The sequence below is a fragment of the Xiphias gladius genome, chromosome 22 (genome assembly GCF_016859285.1).
Source record: "Xiphias gladius isolate SHS-SW01 ecotype Sanya breed wild chromosome 22, ASM1685928v1, whole genome shotgun sequence".
In the NCBI taxonomy this organism is placed as follows: domain Eukaryota; kingdom Metazoa; phylum Chordata; class Actinopteri; order Istiophoriformes; family Xiphiidae; genus Xiphias; species Xiphias gladius.
In genome coordinates this window covers 8560603-8579075 of record NC_053421.1, presented here as the reverse complement: position 1 = coordinate 8579075, position 18473 = coordinate 8560603, and the positions used below count along the sequence as shown (strand labels likewise).

General features: G+C 39.3%; 1 protein-coding gene across 5 annotated transcripts in view; it reads left to right on the top strand.

Annotated features, from left to right (window-relative positions):
• LOC120783882 (zinc finger protein 236-like) overlaps positions 1-15582 on the top strand; it is a 59077-nt gene extending 43495 nt beyond the window's left edge. For 4 of the 5 annotated variants that reach the window (XM_040117222.1, XM_040117223.1, XM_040117220.1 and 1 more), the window contains 6 exons: positions 3384-3541; positions 3713-3790; positions 4189-4383; positions 7298-7427; positions 11293-11466; positions 14448-15582. In XM_040117222.1, the coding sequence (XP_039973156.1) occupies positions 3384-3541; positions 3713-3790; positions 4189-4383; positions 7298-7427; positions 11293-11466; positions 14448-14569 (857 nt within the window). In that variant the 3' untranslated portion in view covers positions 14570-15582. The remainder of the gene's footprint in view (positions 1-3383; positions 3542-3712; positions 3791-4188; positions 4384-7297; positions 7428-11292; positions 11467-14447) is intronic. The other variant, XM_040117224.1, reaches the window with a different exon arrangement.
• The last annotated feature ends 2891 nt before the right edge of the window (positions 15583-18473 follow it).

Sequence of the window (18473 nt, the reverse complement as noted above, 5' to 3'; positions counted from 1 at the left end):
TATGGCAGGGAAGTGGGAGATAACCAGCTGGCCGATGGGCAGATATCACCCCAACAACCCACTTTAGCAGAACTGATTAAATTGCTAGCCATTTGATGGAATGAGCCTGCATGTTAAGCAAGGGCACTTTGTCTTTGCCGCTGTAAGCCATTGGTAACACACTAAACAAATGAAGAATCAGACACTGCATATGCCAAGTCTCAAACCTCTTGCTGGTATAAACAACAAACAGAAGATCACATTAACAGAAGGAATTAGCTCCCTCTATAAATGTGACCAAACACAACCTTTTCTTTTTGTCAGCTATGACAGGTGGAGAGTAAAGAATAGAGATCACCAAAACAGCAGGAATCTATAGCTACTTCAAATACAAAGGTTACAGGTGTATGTAGTTCACTTACATGTTTAGCCAGTGCAAGAGGGAACATGAATAACACTAGATGTGAGAGCAACTTTAGCTCAGATTCCTATTTAAAGGTTCAAAAGGAGCTTCCCTTGCCTCCAGAACCAGCGATAGATCCCAGGTTAAAAGTAAGCATTGATGGAGAGGCTCAGTCTCTTGATTAATGCCCTTTTCATGAAATGGCATGCTTAGGAGCATGCCCCAAATACAGAGTCATCAAAGTGTATGTGAGAAGCTAAAATAGCTGAAAGACAGACATAAGGCGTGCTCTGGCCCAGCGCATCCCACAGAAATGTAAAAATGGCTGCAATGGAAAATTGACACCAAAAATTGGATCGGGGAATACTTCTCTAGCACTCCAGACCGACTGTTCACTAAACTGATTAGAGTTGCTTCACGTCAGGCTTTCCATTCTCAAAAACAGGTTTCTCATTTCTAGCCAGCGACCCTTCTTTTTTTTGGAACTACTATTTTGAGCAGATTGTATTAGGTTTAGCTGGCTGATGTCAGTTTTAGCTAGCTATTTAATTTACACTAACTCCATGAGTTAGTTAGAAAGTCTATCTGTAGCTGGCCATTTAATGTTTTATTATGATTCATTTTAATCAACAACCTTTAAATAATGTCATAAATATACTGTATATTTGCTGGATACATACATGGTATAAATAGTAAAAGACTGAGGGTAAAGTTGCATGTCCCAGGTCAGCATATGTTTTTTTGACTTTTGGAAGTAATGATAGGTTACTATTGTACTGTAGGTAGCACGATAGTTAGCCAGGAATGCTAGCATCTGCAGTAAGCAGACTTTAGAGAGGACAAAGACATTGTTTACAGTTTTGCTGTTGTATTTTACATAGTGATTTCCAGAGGACCGAAATATATACTGCACTTGAGACAAAACTTACCCTGGCACACTTGGAATGTCAGTTTTAGCTCAGAAACATCATCTCATGGCTCCACATGCTAAGGAACTGCCTGAGCAAGTTAGAAACCAGATTGTGAGACGTTAAGATTGGACAGGATACAGCATCAGCAGGCTACCGAACATAAGGTGAAACATGGCTGAGGTAGTGGTTCCGAGCTGTAGGAAAAGCCAAACTAACAGTAACAGAAGGTGCATGGGCCGTCCCCAGCAAAAAGGCCACCACGCGCAATTTTGTATTTATACAACCTTGCACTTAACGGGTAATTGCTTCTGAGTTGGCACAAGGATTATCTGTGGAAATGGAACTTTCAGTGACTGATCAGTGAGAAGGGCATTGTATGAAGACAACCTCTACAGATGGCGTCAAAGAAGAAAACCGTTGCTCACAAAAAAAATCTCAAAAGGGCACAAAACTACAAGATTAAACTTTGCCAAAGAACATGAAAAGAGGCCTGATGAATATAGGCAACACATTCTTTGATCAGATGAAACGAAAAATTAAATTGTTTGGATCAGATGGGGTCCTGCATGTTTGGTGGGGACCTGGCCAGGACTAACAAAGTGACTGCAAAAATCACACGAGTTTGTAAAGAAGAAAAAGGTGAAAACTATGATCTGGCCAAGTATGACTTTGGCTTGAATCCAACAGAACATCTTTGTGGTAGTTTAAGGCAGAAGGTAGTGCAACAAAACCCATCCAACAAAGAGCAGCTGAAAAGAATCATCTGTGAACATCTCTCTACAGATTTGTGTTAGACTGCCATCATCCATGCCCAAGAGGATTGAATCTATCAACAAAAATAAAGGCGGACATACAAAATATTTTAAAAAAAAATGAGAGAATTGAATCTCACTAATGAAGGATGTATTGACTTTTGTTGCTGTTGGTACTTTAATAAGGGCCTTTCATTATGGTTCAACTAGTCAAACATTTCTGTTTTTTTCTCAATCTGTTTAATTCTTCTTGGGCTTTGGCTAAAAACAATAAAACTGTACTAAATCGACAGGATTTTTAATTAACATTTTAGTGACACTGATCAGTTGTGTATTCAGTTTTGTTGTATACTATAATTGTACTGTACATGCATCTATCAAGAGGATGCTCGTTTGAATTGAGAACTTTGTGTGAATTATGGTCACTTAATAATTGTGCAGACCAGTCAGTGTTAAGGAAGTAAAGGGCGTCTGTGCTGTGAAGTTTGCTAATATGATTTGTTTTGTCTGAGATAGCTTCCCGATTTTTCTGTTGACTGGCTTGCTTGTCACCTAGAAACTTAATCAAATTTCTAGTATCATCTCTCTCTCTCTCTCTCCATTACCCTCCTCTCTCACCTCAAGTGGAAAACGTTCCCACTGCTTCAGAGACACAGACAGCATCATTGTTTTTTTTATTTTTTTTATTAGACTGAATCATTCCAAGTACTCTTTATGCAAATACAATTCAACCTGCACTTTGACTGATATGTATGGGGCAGATATTGGCCTTCTTATTATAATCAAAATAAGAAAAAAATAAGAAATCAAAAATTGGCTAGTGTGACTACTAATATAGTGGAGGTTCCTCCCTGACCAAACCTTATGAATGTGTCATTACTATTTTTAGTCAGGGAAGTCACCAAAAGGGCTTTGGTAGCCAGCTAGTTGCAATCACCTCAACAAATACAGGTACACATTTTGTGGTCATCACGACGATCCCTTTACTGCAACCACTGGTCCAAAGTTCAGCTCACATTGTGGCTTGTAACCATAGAAACCATGCCAGTGTAGCATGGGAGAGTTTTAGTGTTACATGATTTGTTTGAGTTCATATCAAAACTGTATTACCCCCGCACCATTTCCAGCAAACACTTGGCTTGCATTCAAATTCTGGCATAGAGCACAGGTGAAAAACAGCTAGAGTCACTGGCTACATTCCCTTTGTGGCCAATGTTGTATACGGACCGTATTCAAGTGATGACCATGTGTCTATGCCAGAAGTTGAATGCATGTCGTGGATTGTGGCTATAAAAACTGAAATCACTCCATCCCAGCTGTCTTTCTTCGACTTCTCAGTTACCAGCCTGCCACCTAGCACCACCCTGTCACATACTGCTGCGTCCCAGAGCCTAGTGATGTCACCAGGAGGCGTGGCCAACGATGGCAGTGTTACTTTAACCCTCGCTGATGCACAGGGTATGCTGGATGGTGTCACTCTAAACCTCAATACACAGGTAAAAAATGATTGTGAAGTGATTTAAAATCCACATTAGCTTAAAATGTGTTACTGAAGAGCACTCTAGAGAGCCTTAAAAATTCAGTGATTTTCATTAAGAGTGTTTGAAGATCAACTTAACATCATGTACTTTGTCAGCTGCCTTACCAGAGTTTCTTTTGATCCTTAGGGTCAGACATTTCCTGCAGTGCTGAATGACTCTGGTCTGCCCGGGCAGCCAGCCAGCTCAGGCCAGCAGGTCATACTGGTCAGCCACCATTCCCAATCTGCAAACAGAGCATCTGATATAACATGAGTGGATATAACATATGTGTGTTTGTCCTGTGGGTTTATATATGGGGGAGGAGCTGCCTAACAAAGGTGGAAGTAGATTTTGCATTGACGAATTAAGCAAATACTTAAGATGGCAACACAGTAATCCACTGTGATGTATCTACCAGCTGATTTTTATACTAATATGAATGGATATGAGAGATTATCTGGAGGATATAAAAACACAATCATCAATCAAAAAACTTTGGATTTCTGTGGAAATATGCACCATGAGTTGACAGAATTTTAGACTTTTTGCTGCAAGACCAGACTCATGCAGCTACCATTATTTATTGGAATCTCAAGTAATCTGTGGCTTTGTGTGTGATTCAGATTTCTGGCAATGGGCAAAAGGGTGGGAAGGACGCCCAGACGGAGGGTGACAGTCGGAACCAGTGTTATTACTGTAATCAGGTGTGCCAGAATGCCAACACACTGCGACGCCACTGCAGGCAAGCTCACGGCAAGGACCGCTGTCACGTCTGCAGTCTCTGTAACAAGGCTTTCAAGCGAGCCACACACCTGAAGGTAAGAACTTGTGTACACACAGTAGACTCGAATGATGAACCGCTTTAAATTTAAGATACTGATGGGTTATATTTAAAGCTGATATCCATTCAGCTACTGCTTCCTCTCTATAAAAAAAGTGGCCACTTATTTAAAAAAGAGTTTAGTATTATATAAGAGAGAATACATTTGGTGAATGAAACTCCAGGTTTTATAAAGACAATAAATCAACGGCACAAATCTTATTTTTTAGTCATCAGTGCCTCCACCACAGGGTGAAAAATGATAGATTCAAAGAGTCAGTGAGGAAAGGGATACCAGTACCAAGGTGCTGCTTATCTGTATGAAGCAAAAGTAAGGATAATTCTTCAAGTGGATTTCAGATTAGACTCTTATAAACTGTAACTCTCAACAACAAAACAAAACACTTAAACTGAGAAGATTTTTACAGCCAAATCAGGGAGAGGCGCATGTGTGCCTCTCGTTTCTCGCAGTCCTCCAGAAGTGGTTGACACAATCGAGCACATAAATGCTCAGGCTCTCAGATCAGGAGGAAAGATGAGAAGGAAGTTATGGCTTTATACACAAGCTCTTTCCTCACCACGTGTCATGTTTCTGAGAAAAGGCCATTGTGCCATAGGCTTTTACTTTAGTAAATGTACCTCAGCATGCTGAGCGGTAATTGTGTCTCATAAAAGTAATGACACTGAGATTAGGTAGGTGTCACAGTCAGAGGGACCGAGACCCATCCTCTCCAGGTCCCCAGGCTGCTCATTAGTCTGCAGTGAGAACTCGGATGTTGATTTTATTTTTTGTAAAGGCCCAGTGGTGAGAGAACTAAATTGGTGGTGCTGTTATTTTTCATTTTGTCGGCCTGTGGATACTAATGTAGCCATTTAATTACAGCCAGACAGCCAGAATCATGCATTTATGATTTGGAAACACTGAAAAATATTTGTGCATGACAAGGCAGTACTACCTGGGTTAGGGAACATTAGTAGACTCTCAAAGGGAAGGGCTGAGTATTTTACATGACATGACCCTGACAGCCAGATAAATTAAGGGGACATGGTTTATCAGCCCACTGAAACACATCATCTCCATCCTGAATTCACTTTTGTAATTACCCGGTCACTTGAAGTTACATCTAGTGTTTTTTTTTTTTTTGAATACGTGTCACACACACATCCACACACACACACATTCAGAGGAATATTTCGACATTTTTGGAAAGGGAAGGGCTGAGTAGGAAAACCTAGAGAACAGGGCAACAGTAAGTGTTTTTCATTTTTTTGTTGCATGTTTGAAGATTATTTTTTTTCTAATTTTTGTTCTAATGTTTTTCCCAAACTTACCCGAGGCACTTTTAATAAACACTACCTCCACAACGACCCCAAACACCCTCTAGACATTATCTCCATATAAACTTGATGCAGTTACAGCATAAGCAATTTTGCCCTTTTCACTATCAACAGTCTTATTACGCTATTGTTTCCATTCACTTTCCTGTGTACTTGTGCTTTGTGATGCCCAGTATTTGGCTTGAATGCAGCTCAGTGCTGCAGGTCCAGTATTACCATCATTATTCTGGGAACATTTCACTGCTATTTCAGTCCATCGTGAATATCTCGTTCCAGACACAATACATGAACCAAGATCCTTACTGTTTTTAAACAATATTCACAGAATCATTTTCTCATTGTTTGTTCACTGTAACACCTTTTGAGTGTTTGAAGTACCAGAATGAGTAGTATGCTAGCCAGTGTAGTGCTGCTGTCGTTCCCATTTTGAGAAGCTACTCATAAAAAATGAAAACGCCTTTCAATTGTTTAACTTTAGAAAGGCCAGGCCTATGCCAGTGGACTGCTATATTTTAATAATTGATATATTTCAGATTTCAAGACCATTCTGTTTTTCCAAGACCTTTATTAGCTTATCTTTGATACAGTACTGATATCTCTATTGGTTAAAAACATCTAGTATTGGTTAAGCTATACATGGTAGGGCAGCAACTAACAATTATTTTCATTAATGATTAATCTGCTGATTATTTTCTCAGTTAATCAGTTGTTTTCTCCATAAAATGTCAGAAACTGTGAAAAAAACCAAGGTAAATCCCAAACTGCAAAATGACGTTTTCAAATTGCTTGTTTTCAACAATGCGTTCGAAACCTAAAGATAGTAAGTTTACAATAACATGGCCTTAACATAAGTTAAGCATCATATTCTTATATCTGAGTAAAAAACTTTAAAATATAGTTGCAAATTAATTTTCTGTGGAACAACTAATTAATTTATTCAGAAATTGTTTCAGTCTAATACATAGTACCACAGTGTAACAATTTTACCTGTTTTTAAACTGATGATACAAAATGTGTAAAAGGACATAAAGATTATTGGGAGGCACAACAGATAAAATACTGGCTTAATTTATCAGCTTCCATATACAGTATTTTGCCTGTCAACTATAAAATATTGTAATGTAATAAAATATTCAAGTCAGTCATCAGAACCACATATAAATAATAATTTAGTTTATGTAATATCAGATTCAAAGCGACAAGCACAAAATTAAAAACTTAAACAATCATTTTCTCAAAGTGACCTATTTCTATATACACACATTTTTCATGTCATTCTTGTTTTTCATTTTTCAACATATCACATTAGCAACAGAGCACATCATTAACAACATTAGACAAGAAGAAAGAAAACACAAGAGAAAAAGGCAAGACAAAGTGTCAATTCAAAGTCTCTTTAAAAATTATTGTTAGGGTGTCCAGACCCTCCTGAGTTGCTCTGATTTGTGGTTCAAACAGTGTCATTCCCTCCAAGGGCAAAAGGATATACATATCTAGCTCTAGCCACATTATAGTAGAGGGACTTAATGTGCTAGACTGTAACGGTGAAATTTATTTTTTGGATCTGTCTACAGGAACATGAACGGGTGCACCAGCCAGGCCCGTCACCCAGTTCCCAGAAACCCAGAGTCTTCAGTTGCTCCTCCTGCGTGAAGGCCTTCGCTAAGCGCAGCCAGCTAGAAAGACACAACCGTACACACACAGGTAAGAGGATTATGGAAGAAAGTTTGCACTGTAGATGTCCTAACAAAAATCACAGCATTGTGGATCAAATTAAAATCTACCACTTTTAATTATTTGCCACTACCAATGCAGCCAAAAAGTGTCTATTAAATAAAATAATTAGGAAATAAATGATCATAGTAATAAACTGTGTAAAATATATAAATGCACTAACAATTTGTGAAATTATTTAATAAAAAAAACTTTGAAATAACATTTCATGATAATTAATTAAGTTCTTATTTTAATATTACGTTAGTTTTATTGTTTATTTTACATTTTTACTTTAAAATGCACTTTTTAAAATGTAAAAAATTTTTAAAAAACTTCTGCTTTATTTCATAATGCCACCTTTCATGACATCACATCCGAGTCAGTCACAGTCAAGCAAGCAAGCTCAACATGCTACCGAATACAGCCAGTTATCTCCTGTTAGCTAGAGCAACAAGAATAACAAAGTAATAGCTGCGGTTTTAAATAAACAGTATACAGACTTAATAACTAACCTCTGCTTTTATTTAGCTTAACGAGGCTGCATACAGTATAGCATCTCCCAAACCGGCTTACTACCTTGGCTGTGTTGTGAGCTTGGATAATAATTTAGCTTTAAACTGAAGAGCCAATGTTAACAGCAGTAGCTAATGCAGCAGGTTAATTCAGACTAACCGCAGCAGCATTTCGACTCCAAAGATGTTTCTTAGAAAAAATATACACACAGAACAAAAAGACACTGTTTTTCTCAGGGGCGGCATTAGTCAGTAGGAGTTAGCTAAAGGTCAGTTATGCTCGAACAGAGCTCGTTCATAAGATGTGTCGCTTTACACTGCTAACACTGGCTCTTCCATTTGATGCTAGGTAGTAATCCAAGCTCACAACTCAGCCTAGCTAGTTAGCCAGCTATGTAGGTAGCATGTTAGGCTAAATAAAATAAGAGGCTAGTTACTGTGTCTCTGCATGGTGTTTATTTACAGCAGAGCATAGTTAAATAATTCATTATTACTTTGGCATTGCTGTAAGGTGACCCGATTTCTGAAATAAAAAACGGGGACGGTTCCAGTTTCATATATTTTGACCATGGTAACTGTTGATGGTAAAGGCCGACTGACAAAATCGGGTACTGACTAAGTAACTTTGTAAACCGTGTTTGAAAAATAATACAGTAGCCTATGGTGAGTGAAGCTATGGTAAACAATAGAACACTCAATAAAGAAAATGTTCTTTAATAATAAATAATACACTGCTAGATAAAATACTTTGGTTAAGAGGTTTCCATTGCTTGCCTCATTTTTGTATTTTTTTGTTTTGTTTAGAATAATACATTGGAAGGCTCTGTGATCATTTCTTTACCTTTCCTCCTCTATCTCCTTCACTCTTCTTCCTATCCAGTCTGCCTCCTCTCCTTCATCTCCATTCTCCTTACAGGGATTAATTTCTGACTATATATATATATATTTTTTTTTTTTTTTTGAGTCAAGTCATAATCCCCATGTAAGATTTGTAAAACAAGTTGCAGAGGTGGACCACATCAGCCCTCAGCGCCTGCTAAACAAATAGCATGTTAAATGTGTTGAATTAAAAATGATGCACTATATTTGTAGTTCGGATGGCAGCTTTCATCCAAGTAGATTTTATACATAAAAGTCAGCTACTTATCACCTGGTAGTACAATTCCTAATTTTAACCCTGGGTTACCTCCTGGCTTGAAAAGACATTTGTGGCGACGCTGACGATTCACTTGACACTTGGTAATGTCTGGTCGAGTTTTACACAGCAGTTTTCACTAAAACTAGGCAAACAAGTGGTTAGTTGTAGAAGAAGAGTGACATGAAGCTGCTGTAGCGAGCAGCCAGCCCCCTCTGTTTGCCAGAACAAGAACAATGCAAGGCTTCTTCCCGTCCGCTCTGCTGCCTGGTCTTTCTTTCCGGTCTGTCGTTAATTCTCAGTTAACATCGGGGTCATTTCCAGGGACAGCTCCTTTGTTTTTATGGACTTATACAATTTTTTCATATGTCTTATTTATTTAATATTGAACACTTCGGGGCTTTGGATATTACAGGACATCGTTTCACAACCTGGTTTCCAAAATGAATGTTTAATGTCATACATCTGTGAGGTTTAAGGAAGTTGTGTGAATGAAGAGAAACATGTGAGCACCATGGAAACCTGCAGGTCGGATCTGTAGAATGTTTAAAAATTCTGTGTGCATATGTTATCTCACGGGTGTATGGTTACCAGTGTAACAGTATTAGTACTATATATACAGGGGACAAAAAAAGAGTTTTGATTCGCTTCCATGTTGTAAAATTTCTCAATTTAGTCAGGGAAATGTCTTCCTATGCCTTCCCACACGAAGTACTTATTGACTTATTGAGTCCTGAAACAGTCCTTTAAAAAATTGTGAAAAGAACTGGATGTAAAAGTTGGATCTTTTCCTGGATGTGATATTCAGCAGCTGTCAGCTTTCCCTTTCACACTCACTAATTCATACATTCATACATGGACAGATTCAGCTTAATGCCTTGACTGTCTCGTCTCCCTGCGAAATCCTAGGCAGCCAGACATCAGCCCTCAGTGTCCATAAAGAAACAATTCCGTTGCCCCATTACCATTTGAATAGACTCATTTGTGTTAAGGAAGATTCTGATTGGACCTCTTCTCCTCTGGTTCATCTCACAGCCTCACGGTGTCTGTCTTTCTGTGTTTTGTCTCAAAGAAAAAAGTTACAAGGAAAAAAAACTTCCATCTCCCTTCTATTCCTAGCTTTTGCCTGACGTTTATAGCTGATTTATTGACTCATTCTTAGATCTACAACTTAATGAATGCATGGAATGATGGCTTGACAAGGAAAAGTGACTCTAGTGTAGCCAAAGATCCCTTTATGAAGTGCTTTAGGTGGCAGATCCTTGCATAATAAGTCAGAAAAGAACTCTGCTTTTTAAAAGTGCCCCTGCTTTGTCATTTTTACGTTAGAAGATACCCAAATGCCTTTGCTAAAAGGAGTAAAAATAATCTTTATCAAAAAATAACTTTTTATCACAATGACATCCAGCAGCAAAACTTTAAATTGTCCCCTGCTTGTTTTTCTCAAGAGGACACAGACAAGCAAAACAAGAATATGCAAAGAATAGCCTTATATACACTGTGGGTTTTAATTTACGATTCTAGCAACTGATCAAATATAGTATCATTTTGCTGACCCTGCAATTTTAATATTTCTTCATGATAAAACCAGAACAAAACCTTAGATAACTTTGAATACTACTGATAAAACATGTAACTAAGGGTTTAAAGAAATCATCAGAGTGCTGATAAACACAGTTAAGTACATTGATGGGTAGTATACCGCCACAACTTTAAAATAAAGACCACGGAAAACACTACCTTTTGGAGAAAAAGAGCACAAGTTCTATGTCACACGTTAAAGGCAATACATTCAGTGTGTGGGCATTGTTTAGAAGATAATCCACTAACAAAATGTATCACGCTCTGTGTCAGGATACAGCCTCTGCTTAACAACTTCTGAGGGGAAAGTAAAGTCGGCAACTAGAACAACAACGGTGGAAAGCTTTGAAGTAGAGCCGAAATGATTAGTAAATAAATGAATCGATCCGCAGCAAATCATCTTTTAAGCATAAATGCCAAGAATCCGTTGGCTAATGGTAATTTTGGGGTTTTGGAATGATGGTTGGACAAAAGAAGACTTTAAAGACAACACTGTCTGAGACCACTTTCCCGTTCAAATGATTGGGAAACAGTATATCACAAATGCTCTGACAGTGGTTTAATGATTTGAAAAATACTAAATGCAGCACATGAAAACTAACCGTGGATCATTGTTTTTGCGCAGGCGAGCGTCCCTTCAAGTGTAGTCAGTGCGACAAGGCCTTCAACCAGAAGAGCGCTCTGCAGGTCCACATGGTCAAGCACACTGGAAAGAAGCCCTTCAAGTGTGAGGTGTGCAGCATCAGGTTCACACAGAAGAGCAACATGAAACACCACATGAAGAGATCCCACGGCTACGGTGAGCAGCTGACTGGCATCACACCAGTGCGCACACACAAACACTTGGGACACACGGGCAGCTGTTTGTGCAGCTGGGCAGAGAAACACAGTAATCATCTCCCTGTTGTGTCTCTGTCAGCTTAGTTCACTTTCACACAAGAACAGTTTGTCCAAGAGTATCAGGATAGATAAGCATTTTATGAGGTCCCCTTTTCCACCTTGTGTTGTTTGTGTGTGTCTGTCTCTCCCATGGCCATCACACACAGTCCACATAACTTTCCTTCATAATAGACACTGTATTTGTAAGACACAGCACATTAAAAAGTATCCCTGAGCACTTCAGGCCGCTGAAAGGCAGTGTTGACCTTCCCCTGCGGAACATTAACTCTCTCTCATGCTCAGGTTTCGTGTCTGTAGCTCATCCCTCGACAATCCCTCTCGTTATCTGTCGAGAACACGCCTTACAATGCCAACGCTCTGTCACCCCCGCGCTCACCACTAATGCGTACGCACGCACATGCCCCCTTCCCGCAGGCTCGGTGATACCGTAGAGCAGGAAAACTGCAGTGACAGGTTCATCGTCTTTGTTCACTTGAAAGCTGTCGGCACAGCTTCCTCTTCGATATCAGCGAACGCATGTCCTGATGGTTAAGTCATTACTTCTTCCTGACAGCCTTGGTCAAGATTTAGGCTCTGGCTCCCCTTGGGTTAAGCTTGGCCAAGAGTGCATCCAGCACATACTCACATTGTTATTCATTTCATTCAAACATCCCACATCGGAGTCTGGCAGACCGCCTACTGAAGATGACTCGAGGAGGAGAACAATGCTGACAGAGCTTGCGCTCAGGTCCCCAAGCTCGCTGGGTATCGATAATTTAAAAAGCCATGTCTGAAACCCTGGCTTCTGTAGTGTCGCTGGGAGTAAGGCCCAGATTTAACAAGGTTACAGCTTCACTTTTTGCTTTTTCAGGATTTCCTGTCATGCAAACCATGAAACACCAGTAAAATATTGTGTAAAATATTGTTAAACTTCCTGAAAAGGTCATCCAGGTTTAAATAAGGCTTTGAGATTGAGATGAGCGATATGGAGAGTACGGAGCTCACAGTTAAAGCTTACTGATGTGACAGCATACTCACGGGGGATATAGCAGACTGCTTGTCTTCGTTATGGAAGTCTGATTTCTCACTGATGCTGTCATGCAAAGATTTTCATCAACATCATTTTTAGTGGGAAAGTAGTTCAAAGCCTCTGTGGGTACACGTGACATTAGAGGACATTTTTATTTCTTTTACAAGCATTTGCCAGTTTTTTAGTCACGGTAGCAGCATGGCTATAGGAGTGTAAAATATTTCAACAATTATTCACTGGATTGCCATGAAATATTGTAGAGACCTTAATGGTCCCCAGAGGATGAATCCCACTGACTTTGGTGATCCTCAGACTTTTGGCCAACAAAAGATTCACATTTTGGGTTTTTAGAGAAATGTGGCAACAACTGTTGTTGTATGGATTGCCATGAAATTTGGTACACTCATTCATGTCCCCCTCAGGATGAAGTGCAATAGCTCTGGTGATTCCTTAACTTTTTCTTCTCATGTCATCATCAGGTCAAAATTTCAGTGTGTCCGATACCATAATTTGTGACGTTAAGCATGTAGCTAGTGTCAGCACAGTGCTCCTTAAGTTATAATCTCAGAGTCGCTTGCATGGCTGTAGACTCTTGGTCTTGTTTTTGTATTAATTGCACAAGTTATTTAAATATGAAATAGAATGTTTAGCTATACACTAGGAGTGAGTCATATTGGTCATTATCTACTGTACATGTGACAAGGGAAGACATTTTTCACATGATTTTATAATGATTATCTTCCCTTGAATTTATATCACTATTTTCTCTGGGTTTCTCGCTACAAATGAAATTGGATTTTAGAAACAGAACTGCCAATAATTCATCATAAAATCAGGTTAATTCTTATTTCTCAATGTTATTTATTGAATTGTGGAAAGGCCATCCTAACAGAAATCACCTGATCCTCTGCTTTTCAGGATATCCTCTTACCAGTTTTATGTATTTTAATACTGCTGACCTGAGGTATTTACTGTGTGCAGTAGCAAGGAAGGAATATCAACCATTCACAGCCATTTTGGTTGTTTAAGGGAAAATCCAGGGATCCCGCAAGTACACTATTTTTTTTTTCAGGGGAAACTGAACCATATTTTGGCAAGAATCCCTTGGAAATAACAGGATCTCAATTATTGTAGGCATGTTCACAAGGGTAAAATATTTTGAAAAGTTCAAATTGATTGTTCATATTTGTTTGGATCCTCATGTTGTTTGTCTATATCAAAGAGAGAGACTCTCTATTGTCATTTTTGCTTGCGAGAAACACAGCAAGGTTCAGAGTGCACACTCGTGCCCTTGCAACATAATGAATATGTTTTTGAAGTGTTTCAGATATACAGAATACAACTAGAGAGAGATAATTAAATGACTCCCACTGTAAAACTCAATTCGGTGTGTGGCCTGCAGCAGTAGAAAAAGCGTGTCTGAACCTCTCAGCCTGTGCCAAAATGGCTTATTGTTGTTTTGTACTCGAGTAATTTTAAGCTGAATGTACTATGACACATGGTTCATGCCATATTTACAACTCACAATGAACATGTTCCACATCTGTCAGGTCTTATTATATAGTTTGTGTAACAGATATGGTGTTGTCAGAGCAAACGGGGAGAATCGAGATATTGAAACAAATGTTGGAGGAGTGAGGAGGGGAAGATTGCTTTTTGACGAATGGTTTCATTTGCATGACAGCCACTGGCAAATTGAATACAGAATCAGAGCTGCTGGTGCTGCTCTGTAAGTGCGGGTTAATGTGCTTTTTTTTTTTTTTTTCTGGTTTACAAAGCGCTGTTATTACCCATCTCGGGGAGTATTTGACTGCACAAGCGTTATGCAAAGCCATTCTCATTCCACATTTTCTGACTCTCTCTCCTTCCAGGTCAGATCCAGGAAGTGTCCCTAGGCCAAGAAGAAACAGCACCTCAGGTCGAGGTAACTCCTGAACTTGACCTGGAGGTTGTTCCTGAATCATCCGGAGATTGGCAGAATGTCTTCCCCTGACCATAAACCATGAGTCCCAAGATTCAAAAAAGCACCGTACAGTGTAACAAGCACTGACTGAGTTTACACCGCAACAACAAAGCTTTGCCAAATAAATTGCTCTTCTCCAAAGGGTTATTTGGTCAGAAAAAGATTGGAGACATTTTAGATTTGCTCCACTGTATATTGAGGGCTTTTACCCTGGTAGCAGTCCCCTGCTGTTTGTACAAATTAGCAGTGAGGTAAGGGGAGTCTGGTTCCCTCTGATTGGCTTAATGACTTTTATCTGTTTTGCTACCGTCTGATTGTCATCAATATGATAACCTCCAGAGAGGTTTGGCTCAATAAACACAGGCATCCCAGAGAATTCTCCAGTCAGGAGATGCAGGTCCCTCTAATTCTGAGCCAGTTGCAAAGAGAGGAAACTGAACTCTGCGAGAACGCTCCCCAGAGACGAGCGTCTTGTCTCTTTATTACTGGTCTGTTCACAGGGACGTACGCAGAGCTGCAAACAACTGTACTGCTGTCATCGCTTCAAAAGCAACTGTGAAACAGCACATAAAGTAGAAATCCCTTTTCACTGGTTTACAAATAATGTCTTTTTTTACATTTTTTTTTTTTTTTTACTTATTTATACTGTACATATTTCGTCTTGAAGTGAAATGTCATTTGCAGTTTGTTACATCTATGTTTTTCTTAGAAAGCAGCGCCAAACCTGTTTAAAGCTTGCCACTGAGCTGTGAGCACACTGCTCTGGATTTGATGCTGTTGGAGCTTTTTTGACTGAACGTGTCAGCATTGTGTTTCCTGTTGTCGTCCTATCATTTAAACTTGCACCGCAGGCATGGTCTTTACTGTAGTTCACTTTGTAAATAGTGTAGTTAGATGGCGTATATTTTCTGATGAACTGCCACAACATGGGTTGGTTGGAAAGTTGTAATTTAGGCATTATGATGCATTTGTTATGAAGCAAAGCCAATGTACAGACAATAAGCTCTTTTTTTCCCCCCTCTTTTTTGCAGTTGTATTTTCTATTGTCCATAATAAATTAAGATTAAAGTAATTTTTCTACTAATTTAAACTCATTTCTTTTTGTTTAGTGACTAAAGTAATACAGATGAAATGTTTAATTTCTCCTGTGTTTAAAACGCACTTGTTTGCTTTCACGCCGAGACTTAAATGAGACGATATGTATGTGTTGAAGGTACCCTTTGAAGTTTCTGACTGCTAGTCGTAATGTTTTCGCAAGTGGGTCCCTGTTTTATCATTTTATCACGTGCATTCAGCACATTTAAAAGACCTCAAGGATATGCACCCCACATTTGGACGAGTAAATGTGACGATACCTGCTGGACTTACAAGAGAACTTCACTGGGCACTTAGAGTAAGGAGATGATTTAGATTAGCTTAGCATAAAAACTGGAAGCAAAGGGACACAGCCCGTCTCGCTCTGCAAATAACTCCCCAGAAAATCATGTTTTGTAGTTTCTGGGGCGCAGACGTAGCGGGGCTGCCGGGGCTCCAGCAAAAAGTGCAAGGTCGTCTGGCAAATTCCCTGGCGAGGCATTGGCCGGCCAATCAGATACATGAAAGCACACACTCCCTGGAGATTACTTAGTAAATCTAGCGTGACATTTCTATTTACCTCCTATCATCACAGCAGCAGATAAAATAATTACTGCTGTGATATCTTTTGATAGTTGTCAAATCCTGTCTCATAGTATTACAACAGGACAGTGCTGTGTTTGATAAGGCTTGAAACTCAAACCAGCCTTGGATCAGACTTCATGTCTCACCCATACCTTAAACAACAGGCCCACACCAACACAGCCCCCTGCTTTACACAGGGCTGTTTTCAGTCTAAACGCCTGCTTACGCTTAAGTCTTTATACACATTAAACAAACAAGATATAATGTATGATGTAAAGTAGGCGGATTTTTTAAACTTTGGACAGAGTCTGGCTGTTTCCCCCTGCTTCTAGTCTTTGTGGTAAGCTAAGCTAATTGGTATCAATCTTCAAATATTTTGCAGGTAAATGTCCTAACATGTCAAACCGTGCATTTAAGGAGCCACATTGAAGGAATTTCTTTTTGGAATTACTCCTTTTTTCACTCTCCCTTACAACACATTTTCCATTCTCTCACCACACTATCCTCACATTCCTGTAATATAAGAAATCCATCCTCCGCCTGTTACGGGGCCTATTTCTTCGACCGCTTATTTAGCCATGACAAGTCTGTATGCTTTTTCCGTGTTCAAAGTGGAATTCGTACGGTTGGATTGTGGCTGGCATTTGCATCACTCCTGATATGTGTTTCATTAATCAGTACAAAGATTGACGCGTGGGAAAACCTGACCTGGTTATTTAAAGGGACTGAAGATGTAGGTAGGGAGAAATCATTTCCATTGTGTTCTGTTGGGGATAAATGAATTGGAAAATATGAATTGGCCGCCAGCAGCGTGTTTCATGCATATTTTCCTTGCCACATCCAGCCTTTGTGTGCTTTTATCATCTCAACATGTCATGAAAATGCATATACTCTGTTGGAGTATACTTGAGCCTGAATGGTGCTCCATCTCCTCCAGTCATGAGTGGCTCGGAAAGCTTGGCATGACTAATTATCCCCCAGTGAGTCATGAATTCTGGCTTTAGGAAAGAAACTGTCATACCATTGTTTGCTGCGACGCTGTGACTCGACCCCATAACACCACTTGCCTTTGCTTCAGTGTGTTGTTATGGGTCATTCGCTGTTGGCCATGCCAAGGCAGACAAAGCACACACCTCACAAGGCAGGAAGTAGAGTTGGTTTTATAATTTTAATTTTTTATTCTCAGTTAAGTGGCTGGTCATGTTTTATTACACATACAATAATGAGGAGGATCTTTACATTCATTCACAGGATCCATTCAGAAAAAAAAAACACCACACAGCACTCATAGGGCTCAAGCACACACAAACAGTTGGAGAGATGGACGCTACACGTCACACGTGCCTGCTTCTGGAAGATGGATGTTGGGAACAGCGCAAGTGGCAGTGCTGAACTTTTCTTCAACTGACTTTGTGTCAGAAAACTTTCAACTTGCACATTCTCAAGTAACACCTTATAATGTGTCAGTACCGTTAGTTACAGAGCACCTTTTTGAAATTGTGTTTGTGTTGGTTTTTCTTCTTTTACTATCCACAAAAAGGAAACACAGCACATTGTTTTTGGTAGTCAGAAGGAAAGGCATTTGTTTTTGAGCGAGGTTTTTTTTTTTTTTTGGAATTTCATGTACAGAATGTGTGCTGTGCATAAGATAGAAACAGTGAAGACAAAGAGGACTAGACTACATTAAAGCATAGATGAATGGTCTGAATCTGGCATCACGCTTTAGATTCAGAGTCTGGAAGTTTTAAAAGTGGAAAATAGTGCACTACGAAATAATTTAATTAAATATCTGGAAAGGAAAATTAGTTTATGCCATTATCTCATGGACTGAAAAAGAAATGATACATTAGAAAAGACTAATTTATCTACTTTTTCAGTGTCTATTGCAGAAAACTGATTTAGAAAAGTTTAGAAATTTAACTTTTACCACAAAATCCACAGCCAGCCTTAATGACAAACATAGATCAACATTACATTCATGACAGGACACTTAACTACAGCTAAGACACAAGGATTGAATGAAAACACACGGTGACCAAAATGGCTCTCGTAATAATGCAAAATCTGTTAAGTCCATTGCAAAACAAAACTCAAACACAGGTTTATGTTTGGGAGCACAGGAAAAGGTTTGAGGGAAATGACAAACACAGTGTGACAAGACAGAAAATCGCTCTTTACTAGAACAGAAACAACCCGGTCTTTTCATCCAATCAGCAAGCGGCAGTGACGGTCAAGTCAGTCGGACTTGCACCGGCCTTAACTTTCAACTGCTCCA